The 19,888-nt window shown below is 37.7% G+C and overlaps 1 protein-coding gene across 1 annotated transcript in view; it reads right to left on the bottom strand.

Moving 5' to 3' along the window:
- Positions 1 to 19,888, bottom strand: part of ASXL3 (ASXL transcriptional regulator 3) — a 120,735-nt gene that overhangs the window by 37,811 nt on the left and 63,036 nt on the right. Inside the window, exons 6-8 of the mRNA XM_040547771.1 lie at positions 8,327 to 8,444; positions 7,272 to 7,391; positions 2,946 to 3,109 (exon numbers count right to left, since the gene is read on the bottom strand). Coding sequence (XP_040403705.1) covers positions 2,946 to 3,109; positions 7,272 to 7,391; positions 8,327 to 8,444 — 402 coding nt within the window. The remainder of the gene's footprint in view (positions 1 to 2,945; positions 3,110 to 7,271; positions 7,392 to 8,326; positions 8,445 to 19,888) is intronic.

Here is a 19,888-nt window from a genome sequence, read left to right as displayed (position 1 = left end):
TACTGCCAACATAAGCAGAGTTTTTCTTAACTCCTTCCATTCTGAGACATCTTTCCTAAAGCTCTTTGATCCATGTAGCCATAAAAGGCTCCCTGATAGCAACTGCAAAACTTGAAAGCCAGAGAAAAAAAAAAAACATTTCTTTTGAAGCTTTTGATTTGGACCTAAACTTTTTTTGAACACGTTAGGCTAACCAAGGTAGAGGAAAGTTATTTATTTATAATTACCACTCATACATACAAAAAAAGAAAGAAAGCCTCAACTCCCTTAACTAATGGTTTCTAAAAATGCTTATTCAAACTGACATATGCGTGACAAGTTTCAGCTCAGTACGATTTAAGGAGGAGGAGTTATACCGCCCAGAAAAATGGTGTTTATGACAGAAATGACAAAGAATCATTCATCATAGGGATTTTCTATGTGGAGCAGTAATAAAGCCTAAATGAGACTGCACTTCATTAGTAATTTATTTCACAGATCACTATATATATACAAATAGCATAACTCTATTACATTTTTATAGTGCCATTCATTACAGTACTTCACATACTACATCCACATGACAACACAGAAACGCAACTCTCTCTGGGGAAGACAGCAGCCGCCAACTGCAGGGCAGCACACGGAGAGGAAACGCACCACAGCCAGAAGAGCAGAAGTAGCAATGCTCACATGAAGCAAGAAAACAACAACAGAAAACAATGAAACTGAACCCCCAGAGATGGGCAGCTAAACCGAGGAATAGTTTTACAGCATTTTTGCTTGATTGATGCCCCATTTGATTTAGGGAGCAGAATTAAAAGAGGAAGACCAAAAGTCCCTGGCGTATCTGGTAAGAGCAACTAGCATCAGAGATGCTCACCAGAACTTCCTGGCTGGAATTTGCTCTTGTCCTCACTTGATCCTTGAGCACCACACTGGTGTTTCCCACTTACCTTACAGGAAGGAAAAGCACATCAGTTCAATTGCTTTCATCGGTCCATATCTAGCACGTTACTCTTTAGGCATAGCAAAGGACATAATCTCAGATATCAAAAAAGAGATCAAATTCTCTATTATAGCCTTTGCAAAGTGAGAACTCTGGGCAGATGATTGCTACTTTACTCCCCACCAGGTAACAATCCTTCAGCTATCACACTTGGAGGCCACACATTTACATTAATCCTCCAGAGGTGAAGGAAAACTTCTGCCTTCCAAATATATTTTAAAATATGGTATTCTGTACAAACCCGCAGAATACTGTGAGAAGAACAGAGATAGAAAGACACCTGTATGTGTCGCATGACAACTCTTTTTTGTGACTAGTTCTCTTGGGAAGTAATACTATCCAACTACATAGTGTTGGACCTTTGAAATAACACTTGTAATGTGTGCATTATGTGAACATTTTCTGAAATACTAATCAAAAAGAAATGCATTGCCTTTACGTAGTGATTTTAAATTAATTCTCTTGATTTTCTTGCCAAAATCTGTGCTGTAAGAAACCTATTAAGAAGGGAATGGCCTGTCAGTTTTAGAGCCTCTGTGTTTTAATAAATTTTCAAGTAAGAAACTTTATAAATAAGGCCACAGTGCTTGCAATTGAATGCATGAACACTGTAATTTATGATGCTTGGAGAGAAAACATGATTTTAACTAGAAGATATTCAGTAAAAGGTTTGCTGGGCACAAAGTTAAAATCTGTTTTATGCAGGGAAAAATGTTTTCTTAAAATTTGTCAGTACTGGTTTTGACTGCCTTGTAGGAGCTTGAGAATAAATACATTTATATTGTTTCTCCTTTGGCTTTGTATTTTTAGTGTTCTCTTACAAATATTCCATTATGAAAGTGCATTACTTTAGTCCATAACATACAGTATGCAATTGGGTAAGAGGCTGAGTAAATGCACATCAGTACAATTTTTCATTCTCTTTTTATCATACAATGTTTTCCTTGTGTTACTGTGGTAGAAGCTACTGAGTAACAGCTTAAGGAATGAACTCACACCATTTTTCATACCGATTTAAGATCAAGGTTTTAATCATTCTTTTAAGAGACCTGCATCCTCTAGTTAATAAATAAAAAGTGAGATACTGACCATCTGCAAAAAAATCAGTGCCCTAATTGAGTAGGTTGCCTAAGAATGTGTCTGAAAAAGTACATGAGTAGCCCCCACTGAGATCGGTAAGCCTGTTTACCTCTGGAAGTCAAGCAAATGTGTGACTGAAATTGGTGCTGGCCCTCTGTGCTATTTTAACTGCTAGACATGTGGGAAAGATTTCTTCTTGCTCTGAGAAGCCTGCAATCTAAACAACAAATGCACAAAGGACTAAACCTTGTAGGAAACAACACAAAGTTGTACTTTTATTTCTATGCTTTTACTCCTCAAATCTTTCTCCTTGACATAACTGATTAACAACCAGTATGAGCCTAAAGCTGTGAGCCTGGAACAAGAAGTTCCTTATAAAAAAGTATGAATGAATAGACTCAGTGCACTGGGACTGAGCAGACACATGTATAGGTATGTGTAAAAGGGTAGGAGGAGAAAAAGCCAACAGAACTAACACTGACCTAGGCATTGCTGGTAGAGTGCCCAGGAAGGTCAAAGATGAAAAGAGATGTGACATAATAGTCTTGAAGATGAGAAGTTTATCTACAACATTGTAGATAAAAAAAGCTGATTAAGAGATTTGAAAAGTTTGGAAGATCTGCTGGCCAGTTTCTATTTTGGCAAATCAGGGAGCTGCAGTTTTCAGAAAGAAAGGAAACAGAAGCTGGTCGATGCTGAGGTAAAATTTACGCTTATTCTGCCTCCAACAGTTTTACCTAAAAGTATTTACCTAATGAAGAAATTTTCTTCTTACTCTTTTCTAGAGCAATTTCTAGTCGACCAAGTCAGCCCATGTAAACACACTCTAAAAAAGTCTCAGTAAGCATATAAAGAAATTTTGCATGTTTCTACTTACCTGCCTGTCTACTTCTGGAAGCAAAAGAAGGAGGTATTGTTGAAAGTGCTGAGGTAAAGAAGCAAAGGTGTGTTTGTTTATTAAAGCCCTCAGGTTGGTGTTCACTAGAATAGATCCTGGTGTTTCTATGTCAATATCCTCAGCTTTGGTCCATTTCAAATGTCCTGGAGTGAATAAACAAGAAATAACTTTAAACATAAATAAAGGAAGAGAATAAGAACAATTACTCATGTTAAGCTTTTAGCTTTTATTGTGTAATACAGCAAAGTCCACAGAAACAGTACTCTGAGAGGTAACAGCCTTTTCTAGGTGTGTAACAGCTTCTTTTATATTCCCTGTATTTGTTTCTTGAGTTCTTGCAGGACCTATGTTCCAGTCAACATCACAACAGACACATCCTTACTTCCAGCTCAAGAGATCAACTCAGCTCAGCAGAAGCAGCAAAGTTTCTTGTAATGTCATCAACATAATTCTATGCATCTATTTCCAAGCAAAAGACTGTTTTACAAGGCTGATGTCAATCAATCATTACAGAGAGCTGCTCTTGGGCCTATGCTCTGCATCCACAGAGCACTATGGCCTGCCTAACTCATTCCACCTGCTAGAAACTACCTGTGTGAATAGACAGTGATCACAGAGATGAGAATATTTACAGGGTTAATTTAGTGTTTGAAAACACGCATTTCTCAGAATTTTTGCAAAAACCTGTGATCTAAAATGGTAAACACAGAGAAGGCAACAGCAAGAATTATCAGAGGTCTACAAAACAGGGTCTGTGAGGAAAAATAAGACACAGGCTGCACAGAAGGAAGGGGAAAATATATAAAAGTCTGATACACAGGGGTAAAGACCAATGTCTTTTTACTGACCACAGCGGATAGCAAAGTTAATGAGCTTAAACTCTTACGCAGTAAGAAATATTACTGGTAAGATATGGGGAAAATAAAGCTTTTAACCACATATGACAAGAAGACACCAGATTAAATCCACAGGGAGGCATTGCAATTTCCGTCAGTGGAAAACTTGTAGAATTTGTAGAGAAATATCTGCCAGGAGTGACAGATGTATAGCTGATCTTGCTCTGTGACTGACAAACAATTTAGATGACCACTGGATGACCTGCCTGGCCTCATTTTGTTTTATTTCTATGATAATATTACAAGATACCTTATAACGTCCTTTGAAAAGCAACTGACTAGTGCTGCTTCAGGATATATACGTACTGCCATAACCCTTTTTGCCTTCCAGTCTTAACACACTACAATACTCAAACAGAAATGGAAGAAATGAGGAGGCCAGGTGGCCAGAACAACTTAGAGACTTCTAACACTTCCCAGGAAACTCCTCCAGGCTTTGGTTTGTTGTTCTTCCAAATATTTAAGTGATGCTTCAAAAGGGGTCTTGACTAGGTCATACCCAAAGTCCTGCAGAATCTCTAAAAAAACAATTGCAGGGAATATTCCACTGCTATGAACACTGATGGTACTCAACATTCGCATAGCCCTTTGCAGCAAGAACTACAACTGATATGCTCCCCTTCAGAGCCTCCCACAAACATTCTTGCAATTTCCTTTTACTTATTAGCAAACAATAGTAACTGAATGAGACAAGGAACGCTTTGCATTCAGCATAGGGTAACCTTTTCTAACACACATTTTCAACATACTGTATTTCAATACTGCAAAGACTCCATTACGAACAAATGAATGCCCTGTTAGAAACGACAATTGTGTAGAAGTGCTCATTTTCATGAATGCATCACAGTAAACTGTCCTTACCATCTGTTCCACCCACCAAATATAAATGCAAAAAGAACACAATCCCCAAGTGTAACACAAGTAGTATGATGTATCCAAATTTAATGCCTGTATGTATACTCCTTCCTTTATTCAGTACAGAATACACTTCCCCATCTTTTAAGTAACTCCAAACTGGAGCAACATTTTCCCCGGCTAATGCTTCATATTCTAAGGAAAGCCATACATATGTAGATGATCCAAACTAAACCAAAATGTATGATTTCAAAGTCAGTAACATCTTACATTGGTAGATATTTTCATGGTGTTAAGAGACCAAGAGAGTAGTAGAAACTCAGGCTTAATTCTGGGTGCCAGAGTTACACATTTTCTGATTTATTTGACTGGCTACCACTTACAGGCTACTACGGCAGCTTTACCAACTTGTTGAAGAAATATGTATACTATTCCTACGATAACAGACCTCACTGTAGATGGCCAGCATTGCCATACTCAACTAAACCAAACCAAACAAACAAATGCCAAAGGAAAAACAAACAAACAAACAACAACAACAAAAAAATACCACCAGAACAAATTCTCTCTCCTGCATCCTTCCTAGCTTTAGGACCTTTGCTGTAGGTCTTGAGTTTGTAGTGAGATTTAGGGAAATGTTTGGGAGTAGCATGGAAAGTAGCCACTCTCTGGAACTTGATCATATGCCTCTACTGTATAGCTACTTGTAACTATGAGGGAGAGAAGGTTATGACAGAGCATATGCCAGTGCTTTTCATATTGTTTTTCTACAGAGAAAGACATTTTGAATCCCTATGTAGCTGCTACCATAGTCTGGGGGACCACTGGCCAGATCAGAAACAGAATGTGGAAGATGAGAGAGAAACACAAGCTTACAGATTTGGAAAAGAGATTAATCTCCAATATAGAAAAATTATATACCTATGTATATATATGTATATATATATATATGTATATATACCTAAATATACCTATGAAAAGTGTGGGAGCACCATGTTTCTACATCAAAGTATGAAAATCAAAATAGGAAAAGGACAGAAATCACTGAAACCCTTAAACCTTACACAACGTCCCCTACTTTCCAAAGATCGTGTCCCCAAAGACTGGAGAATTTATCCTGAAATCCACAAAAAAATCTAATGTATTCACTCTATATTTGGCACCAGAGGTCATTTTGATGAAATATCTGGGGTTGGTGAAGAATGGATACATCAAATTATGTATCTCAGTCTTACATCTAGAGAAAAGTTACAGGAAATAATCTAAAATTGAACATATCTTTGTGCAGCGAAGTTGTAATACTGAAAGTGTATTTTCAGTTTTGAGTAATGCCATTTGATAAACATAGACAATAGGCTTCCATCTGAGATCGATAAATATTCTGCAGGAAGATAATATATGAAACCAAAATACAATTTAATGGGAGGCTGTGATACAATAAGGTTGCATGAAACAGCTCACCAGGAACTGGCAATAGAGTATTTAACAAGCAACCTATGATATTTAGGAAGTAAAATATCTTCAAGCTATTTTACAGAATTATTATATATAAAAATAGAACTAGGTCAGGTCATTAATAAAGAAAAAGAATCTTATCACCACAAAAACAGACATGAAATATTTTTTAGGATTACCCAGCTACTATGAAAAGCTTGTTAGCTAATTTCCCCAATATGGTCACATAGCAAAAATATTTCTCTAAATGATTCAGCAGTCTGCTGAATGTAAAGGTCCTTTGTAAAGATAAAGAAACAGTTATGTAATTATTCTACTTTACTTTAGCTGAGACAAGAGTCTTAGTGAATACTACTGTTTCTGTTCCTTAGGGAACATTTCCAATTATGCTTCATGCAGAGCAGAAAAATCTGCCTATCACATGGAGCTATTGAGAATTTTCTCTCCGCATCTCTTCAGAGAGAATTCTGCATTAATTACAGATCAACATCCATGGATCTTGCTAAAAACATGGAAAATAAGAACCAGAAACTACATCTACCACCTCAAGAGATGTAGCTTCAAAAATAATTACGGATCCAGCTGAAGAAACAAATCCACCAAAGAATCAGAATCAATCGAAAATAATGTGCCAAATCTCTATACGAAATGGAAAAATGCAAGTGAAGAAAAGAGGGTTAACTTCTAATAGGATGGATATGTAAGAAAAGATGCTATTCTCTTTGGGATTAAATGTGTATTAGACTGCAAGCAAATCTAACAGGAAGAAAGAATATCTGCTACCCCACCCCTTGCCACCCGCCCAAAAATCATAATGCAGCAATCAGAAGCTAACAGATAAATGACCTCTCTGTCTGCAGTTGCTTAGGTCTGTCAAATTTAAAAAGCAACTACAGAAAAGCATGCTGGGGGAAAAAAATGCCTATGGATTTTTTAGGTAGCCAGAAAGAAAGATATCTTCTTGAGAAAGGATCAACTTATGAGTTTGAGAAAGGGACAGATATAAACCAGCAAAATAAAACTTTTAAATAGAACACTGAGTTTACAAACATCTCAATATTAAAATAACAAATAAGATATTCATTTTACTCCTACTCACCTAAACCCGACTTTTTTAACCTCTTTAAGTGCTGGCTTGTTTGTTTTCCAGTTGGAGACTTTTGCCCATGTTTCATCTCTTTATCAGAACCATCTGCTTCACCATTTTTAGATTCAGATCCTTAGAAAAAAATAAAACACCCAAAACATGACACTGATACACTTGCATCACCAGCCCTCCCTTCCCCCTGCTCCCCCCTACACTGTAAACAAAGCAAAAATAAGATTAAAAAAAAATGACATCTACTTGCTGAAAGGCAACACACCTTTCTGGTCACAATACAATTTCTCATCATCTGAGGAAATGGAAGAAAAAGATCAATAAATCAATTAAGTACTAAAAACTAAAGTTTACTGAATACTACAGTCAATAAAAATGTTCACTGATCTAATAAAAATAATGTTTTCCTATAATGCACAAGAGATATCTTTAAAAATATTTTAACCCCAAGTTATAGGGCAGTAAAGCAATTTAAAGGCAAAAAAAAGATCATTTTTCTGTGAAGTAACACTTACAGAAGAGAGATGCCTGGAAATACAATTGTCAATTTGTGTTAAACACAGACATAGAAATCTCTTAAAATGAAGAAACTTAACAGCCAGAACGAAAGGTCAAGGTTATGCTGTGGTGATAAGAATGGCATCAGAACAAGAAAAGCTAACAAAAGGATCCTAGTATTGCAACGCAGAATTGAGAGACAAATTCACATTCACAGAGAAGCTTGCCTTTTTTTCCCCCTCTCCTTTTTATGGCATTGAATACCAGCATGTGGTCCTCCATTAGAGTTCCAGAGCCAAACAAAATGTTACTTTGCATTCCTTTAAAGCTGCTATTATCAATTGCCATTTTACTGTGTGCCTTCAGTTCTTTATTAAAATTAAAGAAAAATCCCTGTCCTTGAGTCACAGATTTTATAAGGAAATAAAGATGTTAAACAAAGCCTCCAAGTGGAAACATCATTTTCAGCAGTCCCCAGTTCTGTACGCTACACATCTGACTCAGAGGAAGGCTCTGTGACTAGCACTGATCTTGCAAATAGTCCTTTAGCTATTTACCTGAAGGTGAATCCGACTGCTCATCAGACACCTTTAATGGTGTCAAAACAACACGAGGAACAGTCTTGTTTACCATCATTGAGACTCCATTTCTTCTTTTCTGCTGTTGTCTTAAAGCCTACAAAAATGATAACAAAACATAAAAATGTAACAAAAAACACTGCTCGTAAGTGAATTACATGAGACATTTCTCTACCATTACACTGAATCTCTTAAAATAAGCATAATTTACATAGCTACTGACTTGCCAGACTTCACACTCGTCCCCTTTATGTCATTTTCCTTTAAAACATAAAATCAGGCTTTTGGTTATAAGAGAAAGAAGATGCACCTTAGATCATTTTCCAATACAGTTTTGACAACAAAGAAGCACATAACTGTTTGCACTACCTTAACAGCACAACATGATAACCCATGGAATGTGAAACTAAGACTTCCAAGTAAAAAAAACGTAAAATAAATGTTTCAAAACCAGAATAAAAATATATATGTCTGCACATCTCTCGCAGGTGCATCCTCTCCAGTATACTGCTCAGTCAATCAAGTTAACACAGAGTGTCATCAGTATGTACAGCATGTAAGGGCTACAGTATTGATGCACTCACTCAGCCGTGAGTAGTGCTGCACAAAATCACTGAACATGGCAGGAATCATTTATTTTTGTGAAGGGAATCAGTCCTAATCTTGGAAACCTTGCAGCACTTGGCTTCTGCCTGCTTGACTTTGGGCATTAACCTTCAGAACACGAACATGATGGTGTTCTGGCAAATCTCGGGAAAAATGATACAAGAATAAATCTCTACAAATGGGAGTGCTTTGTGTTTCATAAATGGATCGACTACAGGGTTGATAATGTAATACCAAATATTTAAAGGTTAGAAATAACAAATACCTGCCAGATTGTTTTACGTGGAAAATGATACCTCATTCAAAAGATCTTAAAATATACAAATGCGAATGCTTGTCTATTAATACACTTGCAAGCATTAAAATTCTGGAATTAATCAGAATGGGCTGGGCTTAATCCCGATCTCTTCTATCCTCCCATTTTCCTCCAATCTTACTCTGCACTCTCTTTTCATAACTGCGATCTGTGTTATGATCTTGGGGGGGATTTATTAAAGTAATACTATATCAAAAAGGAACATATTTGAAACAAATTATCCCTGCAGTTTTATGAGCATGAATGACTTATGACTTAGAAGGTTAAAATCTGTATCTTCAATTAATCTGCAATATCTTTCCAAAATGTTCAGCTAAAAAAAAAGAAAAAAAAGATTTCTGAAAAAAAGAAATCAATATCACTCTATTCTTCTAAATAACACACTATACAACATAAAATACACCAAACCACATAAAAGCTGTTTCATTGATTAACCCCTTTTATAGTACACTTCTTAAAAGACACATAAGCACTGTGCAATAAAAAGCAAATTACAACACTTGAAATCAAACAAAGAGAAGAAGCTGGTCAGATCTGCACTGAACCAAAGACGCAAGCAGAAAGCAATAAAGAACAGCCTACACTTCAAACACTTCTGAGACAGAAAATTCACACTGGTATTGGGCAAGGACAGCCAGACTTACGGACACAAAATTCAAAAACATTAAAAATTCTCAAGTAGTAAATTCCCCCCAAAATTCTGAAAATGTACCCCAGTGCACAGTCCTGCCAAGCTGGGTGTCAAACCAGGTGACCCTTATTCAACAGTAATGCCACTTAGACTGTAACAAATAGTCCAATAAAAATTAAGTGAAAAGACAGCCAACTGGTGTGATAACAATATACCAGTATAACCACAACCCAGTCGTTGTATTGTTGCCCCATGGGCAGATTTACATGATGAAGAACAAAGAGAAAAACACCATCCTCAGCGTCATCCTCCCTAAACAAATGAGTAAGCGCCCAAACAATGCCCCATGTTATTCTCCAGCCTCCTCCTGGTCTTTCAAGACATCCTCCACCTCTACCAAGGACCACCACCTCATTGCCAGCATCTTAGGGAAGCACAATTTGAATGATTTATACCACCACTGTGACAAAAGTAGATCCCTTGCAAAGCCTTGCAGCCACTTATCCGTGCTTTAGACTCAATTGCCATGAAGGAGAGGGAGCAGGACGTGGCATACATCCATCATGACAGGCAGGCCGCATTTGTACTCCCCAGGTGACGCACTCACTGCTGGACCCAGTGTTTGCCAAGTGAATCTCTCACTTACCTTCTCTCAAGTTGTGGGAAGGCCACATCTTGGCACTTCCAGGCAGCATGCTGTGCTCGCGTGGCTGTACAGAACCAGAACACCCATCCCACCATGTCTTGGGCGAGCCCCAAGAGCCACAAAGGCAAAATAGCCATCGGGGAGTAGGCGGTTGCCGCTACCAGAACCATTTACATCGCGGCATGGCCCACTCCTGTGCTAGGGGCTAAGCACCTCAACATGTGAGACTGACGCACAAACCTTAAAGATGATGTTTCCCTTTGATACACATTTGCTTTTTAGGGTTTCCTTTTTCCCCTAACATTCATTATTTCACTGTCTCCTCCATCTCCACAATGCAGGGCCCACAGTTAAGTTCAGTTCTGTACAGGATGACCCAAGCTGGCAGAAAAGACACATACACATGGACAGCTGAAAGTCATGTTGTAGAATGGAAAAAAAATGAAAACTATGTGAACATCAAAATCTAAGTCAAAGTTTTAACACAAAATACCAACAAATTAAGCTGTGCCTAGAGAACAGACTAATAATCATCCCGATGCCTCTCTATCTTTCCATTTGTCAAAGGAAAGATATGAGGCAGGAGAACAGAGTATTAAAGCATCAAGTAAATGATCTAACATTTGACATGTATGGTAAAGATATGGCGGAGATTTTGCTCAGTCATTCTGTTTAGTGGGAGAAATTATTCCTAATTAATCACAACTTTTTTTTTTTAATCTTTATTTTGGATGTAAAGCTGCAGGGCCCGAATTTAATGCTAGACAAGTCTTTGCATGAAAACAAAACATTAGGAGCAACCCAGTATAGGGAGAAGATGCAGACTGAAGCCTAGTTTCTAGTAAAGCCAAACACCAGAAGGAGTTAAGTATAAACCAAGGACACTGTGTGCAGTCTCTGCTGAGGACGAATATATAACTGCTCTACACTTCGCCTGAGGGATATTAATTTTAAGATACAAGACTACTGTAGGATAAGGCAAGAATCTTGTATCCCAAGATTAATTCTACTTAGCTTGGAAGTCAATGGGATTACTCAGAGTGAAACACACACCAAATGCTTTGCTATATTGAGCCTTCAGTGTACCAAGCTAATTTAGTGCTTTCCTTGTTTCCACAATCAGATAAATCTCTAGTTTTAGCTCTTCTGGTGAAGGGAATAAACACAAAGTAGATGAGTAAAATTTGTAACTACCACTGAAGAAAATGAGAAATTTTATAACTTATTCCAAAGAAAAATGGTTCCAGATCTCATTGTAGAAACAGAAACAGTAACTAACACAAACTACACCAGCATCTTTTACTGACACAACATTTTGCAGCTCATCTATATTTAGAGATAAATGACCTCTTTGCTGAACTGCCCATGGATCTGCAAGAAAGAGCCAATAACTACCAAATGATAAGGTGTCACTTTTACTATTGAAAAAGATAGAAACATATATAGCATGTATGATAATTTACATAATAAAAATTTTTCTTTAATGAGATGAAACTGTTTACTTTTCAAATTTATTCAACAACTTTGTGCTAAATGCTTCAGTTAAAAAAAAAAAAAAAAAAGCTGTGAGTTGTAAATTCCTAGAACAGATCACTGTTAAAGTAGTCTGTAAAACATTACTGCTGTCCTATCTGTATGGCACATAAATAAAACAGGAGAGAAAGAAAATGAAAGGTCACGTGGTATACAATTTAAACATTAAAATCACCACCAAAATATAGTACTTACATCCAGCCTTTCACAAGCAGATTTGCAAAGGACATCTGTGAATCTCTTGCACATAATGAGTATGGAGAATTCCCAATATTCCCATTCATAAAACAGAACCTGTGACCATCTGTTGAATAACACTGCCACGGTCATTATACAGGGCTTGGCATAATTGATTTGTTTAATACAATTATTTTATTGCCAAAAACCTATCGATCCACTTTCATCCAAAGAACTCAACATAACATGGAGAAAAAAAAAGTTTTAAGAAAACACGAACTCTAAAGATACATGCCAAAAGAAAAACATCATGCAATTAACAGTGATATTCTAATTCCAAGACGGTTTTCATAAACAGGTCACAAGAGCAGGTCTCCTCATTTTTGGGAAGTTTATGCCCCCGCTGGAGTGTAGCAGTGTGTTGGAAGGCTCATGAATGTCATTATCTGTTCTTAAGAACAATCTTTTCATATGTAGTTGATTTTGACATAGGAAAGACTTCTTCACCCATGTGACAAAATGGTAGACCCTCTTCAATAATAAATAAATAAATAAATAAATAAATAAGTCTTTCTTGAACTAGGAATGAAAGAAAACAATATAGACTGAAAGGCAACTGGAGAGAGGGGAAAAATACACCCCCAAAAGAGCCCCAGAAGCAAAATGTCAGGCATTATGCTTTCATTTTACTGCTGCTTAGGATTTTTTTTTAAACTTTTCTTTCCCACGTCTTTTCAAATCATAATGAAAAAATGCAGCATACAGATAAACCATTAATGCAGAAAACTACTTTCATTTGAGCTTAAATGCATGACATGCTGAGAATGTTAAAAATTAAGTTATTAACAACAAAGATATGTAACACTTGGTTGCATTAAGCAACATAGTCCCGGATTTCTATTTGTTCCATAAATGTCAAGCCTACATTCTGAAACTCATATCGTGAAACATAACCTTTGAAATTTCACACATTATGGATCAGAAACATAAAGCTATGGAAGTCTTCCATTCTGCCATGTGAAAAACACAAGCTATGATACACTGAGAAAAGCCTATTGCACAAAATAAATAACAACTCTACATTATGGTCATGGATTCTGAATTGGCAAGGATGAAACAAATTTATAGTTTATCACTGATTCACTTAACACCACCATAAAATTCACTCTTTGTCCTCTCTTTCACCCTCATTTTGTTAGTAAAATTAAGACAGACTTTAATTCCCACGTCTCTCTTAAATTAAAATCTCAGTGGCAACCTGTTTCATGGGTACACAGAGCAGTTAAAATAAAACAGCAAGCGCCACAAATTGTGAAGAGTAAACACATTGATTCTATAACATTATTATTCTTGCGATGCCACCACTTCTTATAGTAAACATATATTAAAAGTAGTTATAACCATGCATATGTATGATTAAAACAATAATAAAGATCTCTCATGGAAGCTACTACAAAATACAAAGTGTCACTCCCAAAGCACGGAACAGATTAGTATACTTCCAGCCAGACTCATATACGAAACCCAGCCAGACTCATACACCAAACATAACAGCACTGGTGCTAAGTGTACACAACTGATCAGTTGGAGATGAAGAGCAGTGGCAGAATAACTGGAAGTTTGGAGACCTAGGTTTTATTTTCAAATTCTTTTAATCAGTTTTAGAATAAGCGTCTATGCTTGTCCAATACAATCCTCCTACCCTGTGACACTTTATGCTTTTTTGGAATAGAAATAATTTCTTGCCACATATTTGTTCTTTAGGTCTCAGTAGTGGTCAGAATCTATACACACAGCTATAGTACACGTTAACAACTGAATGCTTTCCTGTGTATTAACCAACAGTGAAACAAAGTGCTTGGACATCTGTAGTGCAGAGAGAATGTGTGGATTTCTGTGCGTGTCCCTACACCTGCAAGCCAGTACCATCTTCTATAGGGGTACAATAATGCATTCACAGCTACCACTGCTGCAGATCACAATCAACTGCAAAATATACTTTTTTTTTTTTCTTTCCCAACCACAAAACCAAAAGAGAAGGACAAAAATGTGTGATGTGTTCAATGCCTGTTCTGACTTGCATGTGAATGGGAATGATGATGGCACATGCATTGATTGACTCAACGACACTTTTTTTTCCAAAGAGAAGAGTATACTTAAAAAAATAAATAAAATCATGCAGTATTAAACAACTAACAGCTATCAGCTGAAAAGTGCTTTATGGGGAAACCTGTTTCTTCGCATAACAAAGCACATATAGGGAAGGAAACAGTTTGCATAAAGCAGTTTAAAAACAAAATAAAGACAGCAACGTCCATAGAAAATCTTGAAACAATCATCAATATTTTCTTTTAGGTCAAATTTACAAATATACTCGTGCAAAATATAGTGGGGGGACTACAAGACCATCCTACCATTCTCCTGACAAAAACATCCTGTCACAGTACCTCTCAGGGAGACAGGGGCACCAACTTACATTGCACCAATGTAAGCAGTTAGAGTGTAATGTCTTTATGCCAGACGTACTGCTCCAGCCTGCATTCTACATGCCCTACACCCTGAGCACGCAGTCTGCTGGAGACCTACCGAACAGTTCCTAAGAAAGCATTGGTACATCACTGCTTGTCAGCATTTTGTAGGAGGCTTCCCAGAACCCTGAAGATTTGTGAGCCATTGCAAATCCTGTCTTTCCCTGAAAATGCCAACCATTTCTAGAATGCACTTCAAAATCAAGGCCAGACTCATTTTCTCCTGGGTCTAATTTGTTATGTTATAGAACATTCAAATCCAAAGTTGTTCTTTACATACGGCCCAGAAGAAGATATTCACTTAGAGACTCACTGCCAGTGTATGGAAAAATCATGCAACATCGTTAGAAAAGCTTGACTTCTGTGCAAAGTACCCAACAAAATGGGATTCTCATCTACAGTGATGGTATTTGTCATTAGGACAGCAGTTATGACCAATCCATCTTAAATAGTACCCTAGGTTATTAAAGAAAAATGTTATCAAAAAAGTGCACTGCTTAGAACTTGGCCACTGCCATCAGTTTGGCTGACTGAGACTTGGGACAAGAAACAGCAGCTACATACCAGAACTAAGCATGAACTTTCAACATGTATTTGGGAAGGAGATTCCACTACATAGGGGTGGTAAATGTAACCAAAATTAACCTTCATGAACATATTTTAGGTGAGGGGCTCTGTCCTACAGTGAAGTAGAGTGGGCAACAATGCTTCAACATGGTAGTGTTATAAAGTTGCTTTAAAATTCTCAGATATTTCTTAGAGTAATGAATTCTGAAAACCACATTTATTAAAACAGAAAACATGCAGGACAGCTGCAAAAAGCATGCTATGCAAACAACCCCAGAGGGAAAACAAACAAGCAGAATGCCCCAGCAACTGGGAGTTAATTATTAAAAAGCGGTACAAAAAGAATACAGGGATCATGTGGATTCCTGCCCCTTCCTTTCCGTCACAAGTAAGGGCTGAGGACCATGGGGATGACACAGAAGAAAGTCCCATAAACACTGTGTTGTGTCTTACCAAAGCACTGTGTTGAGCAGCTGGTACATGCTGCCCATGTATAGGGACCTTTAGAGGGACATACCGTGCAGCCTGCCTTCGGGCAATGCATGTACTCCCTGAAGAGCTCCTGCTGGAACTCTTGCTCTTCCAGCTTCTTTTCCCCATTATGCAGTCTCCCTGCCATAGTTTCTCTGTCCTCTTCCCTAGACTTGTCTTGGCAATCAGAAAATCAGTTTAGTTTATCATCTTCAAAATTCCATTTTCCTGAACGCATTTTGTAAATTCCACTGTCCCTTCCCATGTCTCTCTAGTAGTCAAAAAGCAACATGTTTTTCTTGTTTTCCATTTGTTGACAGGAAAATTTGTCAAGAATCGTCACTTATGTTGCCAGACATCTGATCAAATACTTCAGCTAGGGAGCCAGAATTCTCCAACTGTGTCCTTGGTAAATCCGTAGTATCTGAAATGAAACATAGGAAAATGGTTAACACAGACACTGAGACAGTGCAACAAACTCTCTATTACCAAGGAATTCAGTACAAGAAATCTCTGTCAGTTCACAGTGGAATTTCAAAGACTTTCAGGAAGACACCCGGTGCTCAAACTCTTTGTGATCAGGACATAAGCATAATGATCTCCTCTGTCAGCTTTATTTCTTCAAGGGAGGAGAAGGGAAAGGAGGGCAGGCGAATATATCAGGTTTGCATCACAACATATGAGTGAGTAGTTCCTCAAATGAGTCAAAGGACAGACACCACAGACAGACTCATACTGGATTACTTTCCAAGGACAGCAAAATGCTTCAGGATAACTTGTATCTGGCTGTATTCAAGGAGAGAAGTCCTAACAGAATGAGTGTGGAGGGAGCAAAACTGGTGAGTTTGCTCTTGTTCTTCTCTCAAAGCAAGGTAAGCGGTGTGCCTGAGGTGAAGAAAGGAAAGCAAATCCACACCAGCACCAAGGGAGTTCAGGATTCTACCATCAGTGCCAGCCTAGGCACTTGGACGCCTGTGTCCTTAAAAAAAAACAACAAACAAATGAATAAAAACCTGATAAACTAGTCCTGTGAATTTGGGCAAATCGGGGCTAAATTACACTTTTGCCATTCTGCTCTGAAATTTAGTTTTCTGTTGCTTCAGAAAGATTGTAGATTGGTTTCTAATGATAATAATTATGGATGTGCTTGAAAATTCAGCCTGAAATGTTATTTGGAGCTATACAGGTCTCATGTACTATAATTCAGAAGCAATACATGAGCCAAACTGCAACATTCCCCATAGCTCTCTTACTGCTTGGGGCCTGACAGCATCCAATGTAAAAAAAAAAAAAAAAAAAAAAAAAGGGCACACAGTTCCCACTATTGCTGTAAGAACAAATCATATGGATGGGTGCTTCCTTCTCCATGAAAAACTGCATCTACCCACTTTATGAATAAAATAGTGGCACATATTACGAACCCAGCCACCAAGCATGCAGACAAAGCCCAAAGTTAAGAAAAACAAAACAAAGCAGCAGCAGTAACATACCTTGTGTAGATTCCCTTATTTCCTGAGCTTCTCTCCTCCCAAACCCACTTGGCTGCTGTCTCTGGAGTTCTGTCTCTACAAAGAGATCTGGATGCCCAGCACAGTCTCAGACATGTCCTGGTCTGTATTCAGATTCTGAGTCTGAATGAAGTATCCTTCTCTTCTCCCAACAGAAAATTTATGGGTACCCTTCTTGGTGCTGATTCCAAAGTGCCAAAAGTGAGGCAGGATTTTCTTCCATGTCTGGGAGGTCTAATATCATCCCAGACATCGTTATATCGCATCTTCAAGTTCTTTATCCTCTCTTGGTACTGCCCCAGGAACCAACTGGTACACTGATGGACAAGGTGCTCTTATACTTGGCTATCAGAGTCCAACAGACACTAACACCACCTCAATGTCCTGGATATTCACATATGCTCAGTGTTACCTACGTGAGGCCAGTTTGCAGGTATGATCGTTTCTTCTGAGAAATGTTCCAAGAACATCTTGATAGATACAGACATATCTGTACAGAGCGAAGACTTCCAAAAAAGTATCACCTCAAGTCAATGGAACAGAAACTGGACCAGAGAGGAGCATGGTAGACACTATGCCATGACTTGATGTCCATACTTGAGTTAGCCTTGTCCAGAGCAAGAATAATTCACACAGTAGTGTGATCATGTACCACTGTTAGCAGATGCAGATGTAGTTCAGTACTTTCCTGGTAAGAGGTCCTGACATGAGTCTGCATGCCACAATTCTCAAGTGTGAAAATGAGGTAAGTCAGTGTAGAACTGATCAGTACTGATGGGAAATCAGTGCGTGACAGCATGCCATAAACCCCTCTTTCAATGGTACTAGATAAGCAGCAGCTGGGCACGCATACCCAAGCACTTCCAATAGCAAAAGGGAAACAAATCTTTAAAATCTGCCATCAGAAAGACAAGCATAAAAGGCAGCTCTACACCACAGACTCTTTTGTCTAAGCCCTCATGAATGGAAACTATTTTGTTGGACTTAACACTCATACTATTCAGGAACAAAACTGAAACTTCCTCAAAAACGAAAAAAAGCAACATGAAATACACTCAGTGGTGAAACATTCAATCTTTCTCCCAGCAAAATGACACGATGGAAGGCCATGAAGCTAGAAAGTTGCCAGACTAGAACAGCAGCCCAAGCTTTTAAGGTGAGGAAATATGGTCTGAACTGTGAAGCAGACCTTTTGAGAGTCCACTGGAACTGCAGACCTCCCTGGCCTTGCAAAGTACCCCAGATCCACTGCTACCTGAGAGAAGTCAAGACCAATAGAGAGGGCTCAGAAAATGCCCCGTCCTCCAAGCTACTAGCATAGCTTAAGAAATGCAGTGTTGTGACTAATTTGATTCATGAGAACATCTTGAAATGTAGGCTGTTACAAGGAAATGTGAGATTGCTCTTTGCAGTCTAAACCCAGTAATACCTCTAGAATTCATTACAAATCAGATCGTATGTAAATCCAACATAACACTTGAAAGAGAATGGCATATGACTAGAGTGGCTAATAACTAGATAAACAGAGAAAATCTGCTAATTCTAGTTCTGATCTTCAAGCAATACTTCACATTATCAGCTTGCCTCCCACTTTAATTTTAATGGACAACAAAACAAATACACACAAGATCAAGCTAATCAAAACTTACTGTTTTTAAAAAAGTTGAGTTAGAAACTGGTTGAAAGACTACCTTGTCAGTTTTCATTCTGTGAAGACTGTCAAGTAATAGAAAAAATACAATAGCTAGGGAAGACTGCTTTCTGACGTTGATAAAGTATATATATATATATATATATATGTTTATACAGTATAAACACTTCTTGCTGAGAGTATGCTGATGGCTCATCTTCTGTTACTTTAGCACAGAACTGGTAAGTTAGCAGCAGTTGGAGGAGCATTGAATCCAACTGTATGAAGTTTTTTGCGTATTCAAAAGGTAGTACAGGCACTTCTTTGTACAAATTTTATGTGTTATGTGCATTCATAAAAGCAATAGAAAGATTGGAAAGTGAAAGAAAATCACTGCTGAAGTTTTTTTCTCCTCTGCTGCAATGTCAAATTAAATCATATCTGTAGCATGCATAGGGCAGTAGCCAACACCTGAAGCTTTAGAGAAAAATTAAAACAAAGGAAAAATCCTCCAGCACTCCACAATACAAATGTACATTTGTCTAATACTGTACATACAGAAAACATTTTACTGATAGCTGTAATAATCTCGTACTCTGAAGTACAAGATCTAATTACCATTAACTTAATTAAAACTGATTTCTTTCTATTGATTACTTAACTTTCCGATGCTGCTCTAACCCTACCGCCTTAGGGAATGTTTTCAAAGATTTCCATCAATGTTATGACTTTTTATATTAATTAAGCGATTTTGATTAGTTTGCCCTTTTAAAAATTATTCTCAGTGCTATACATCTGCTAAGTGAAAAATGACAGAGTTTAAACAGCTTACACAAGTTCAAACACTCATGGCTTTGCTTTTTTTCCTCCTTTCCCTTCCCCTGCTCCCTCCACACCTCAGAAAGTTTACATACTAGAAAAGATCTAT

The sequence above is a fragment of the Cygnus olor genome, chromosome 2, assembly GCF_009769625.2.
Source record: "Cygnus olor isolate bCygOlo1 chromosome 2, bCygOlo1.pri.v2, whole genome shotgun sequence".
NCBI classification, from domain to species: domain Eukaryota; kingdom Metazoa; phylum Chordata; class Aves; order Anseriformes; family Anatidae; genus Cygnus; species Cygnus olor.
The sequence above is the reverse complement of the archived record's forward strand: the minus strand, read 5'-3'. Positions and strand labels throughout refer to the sequence as shown.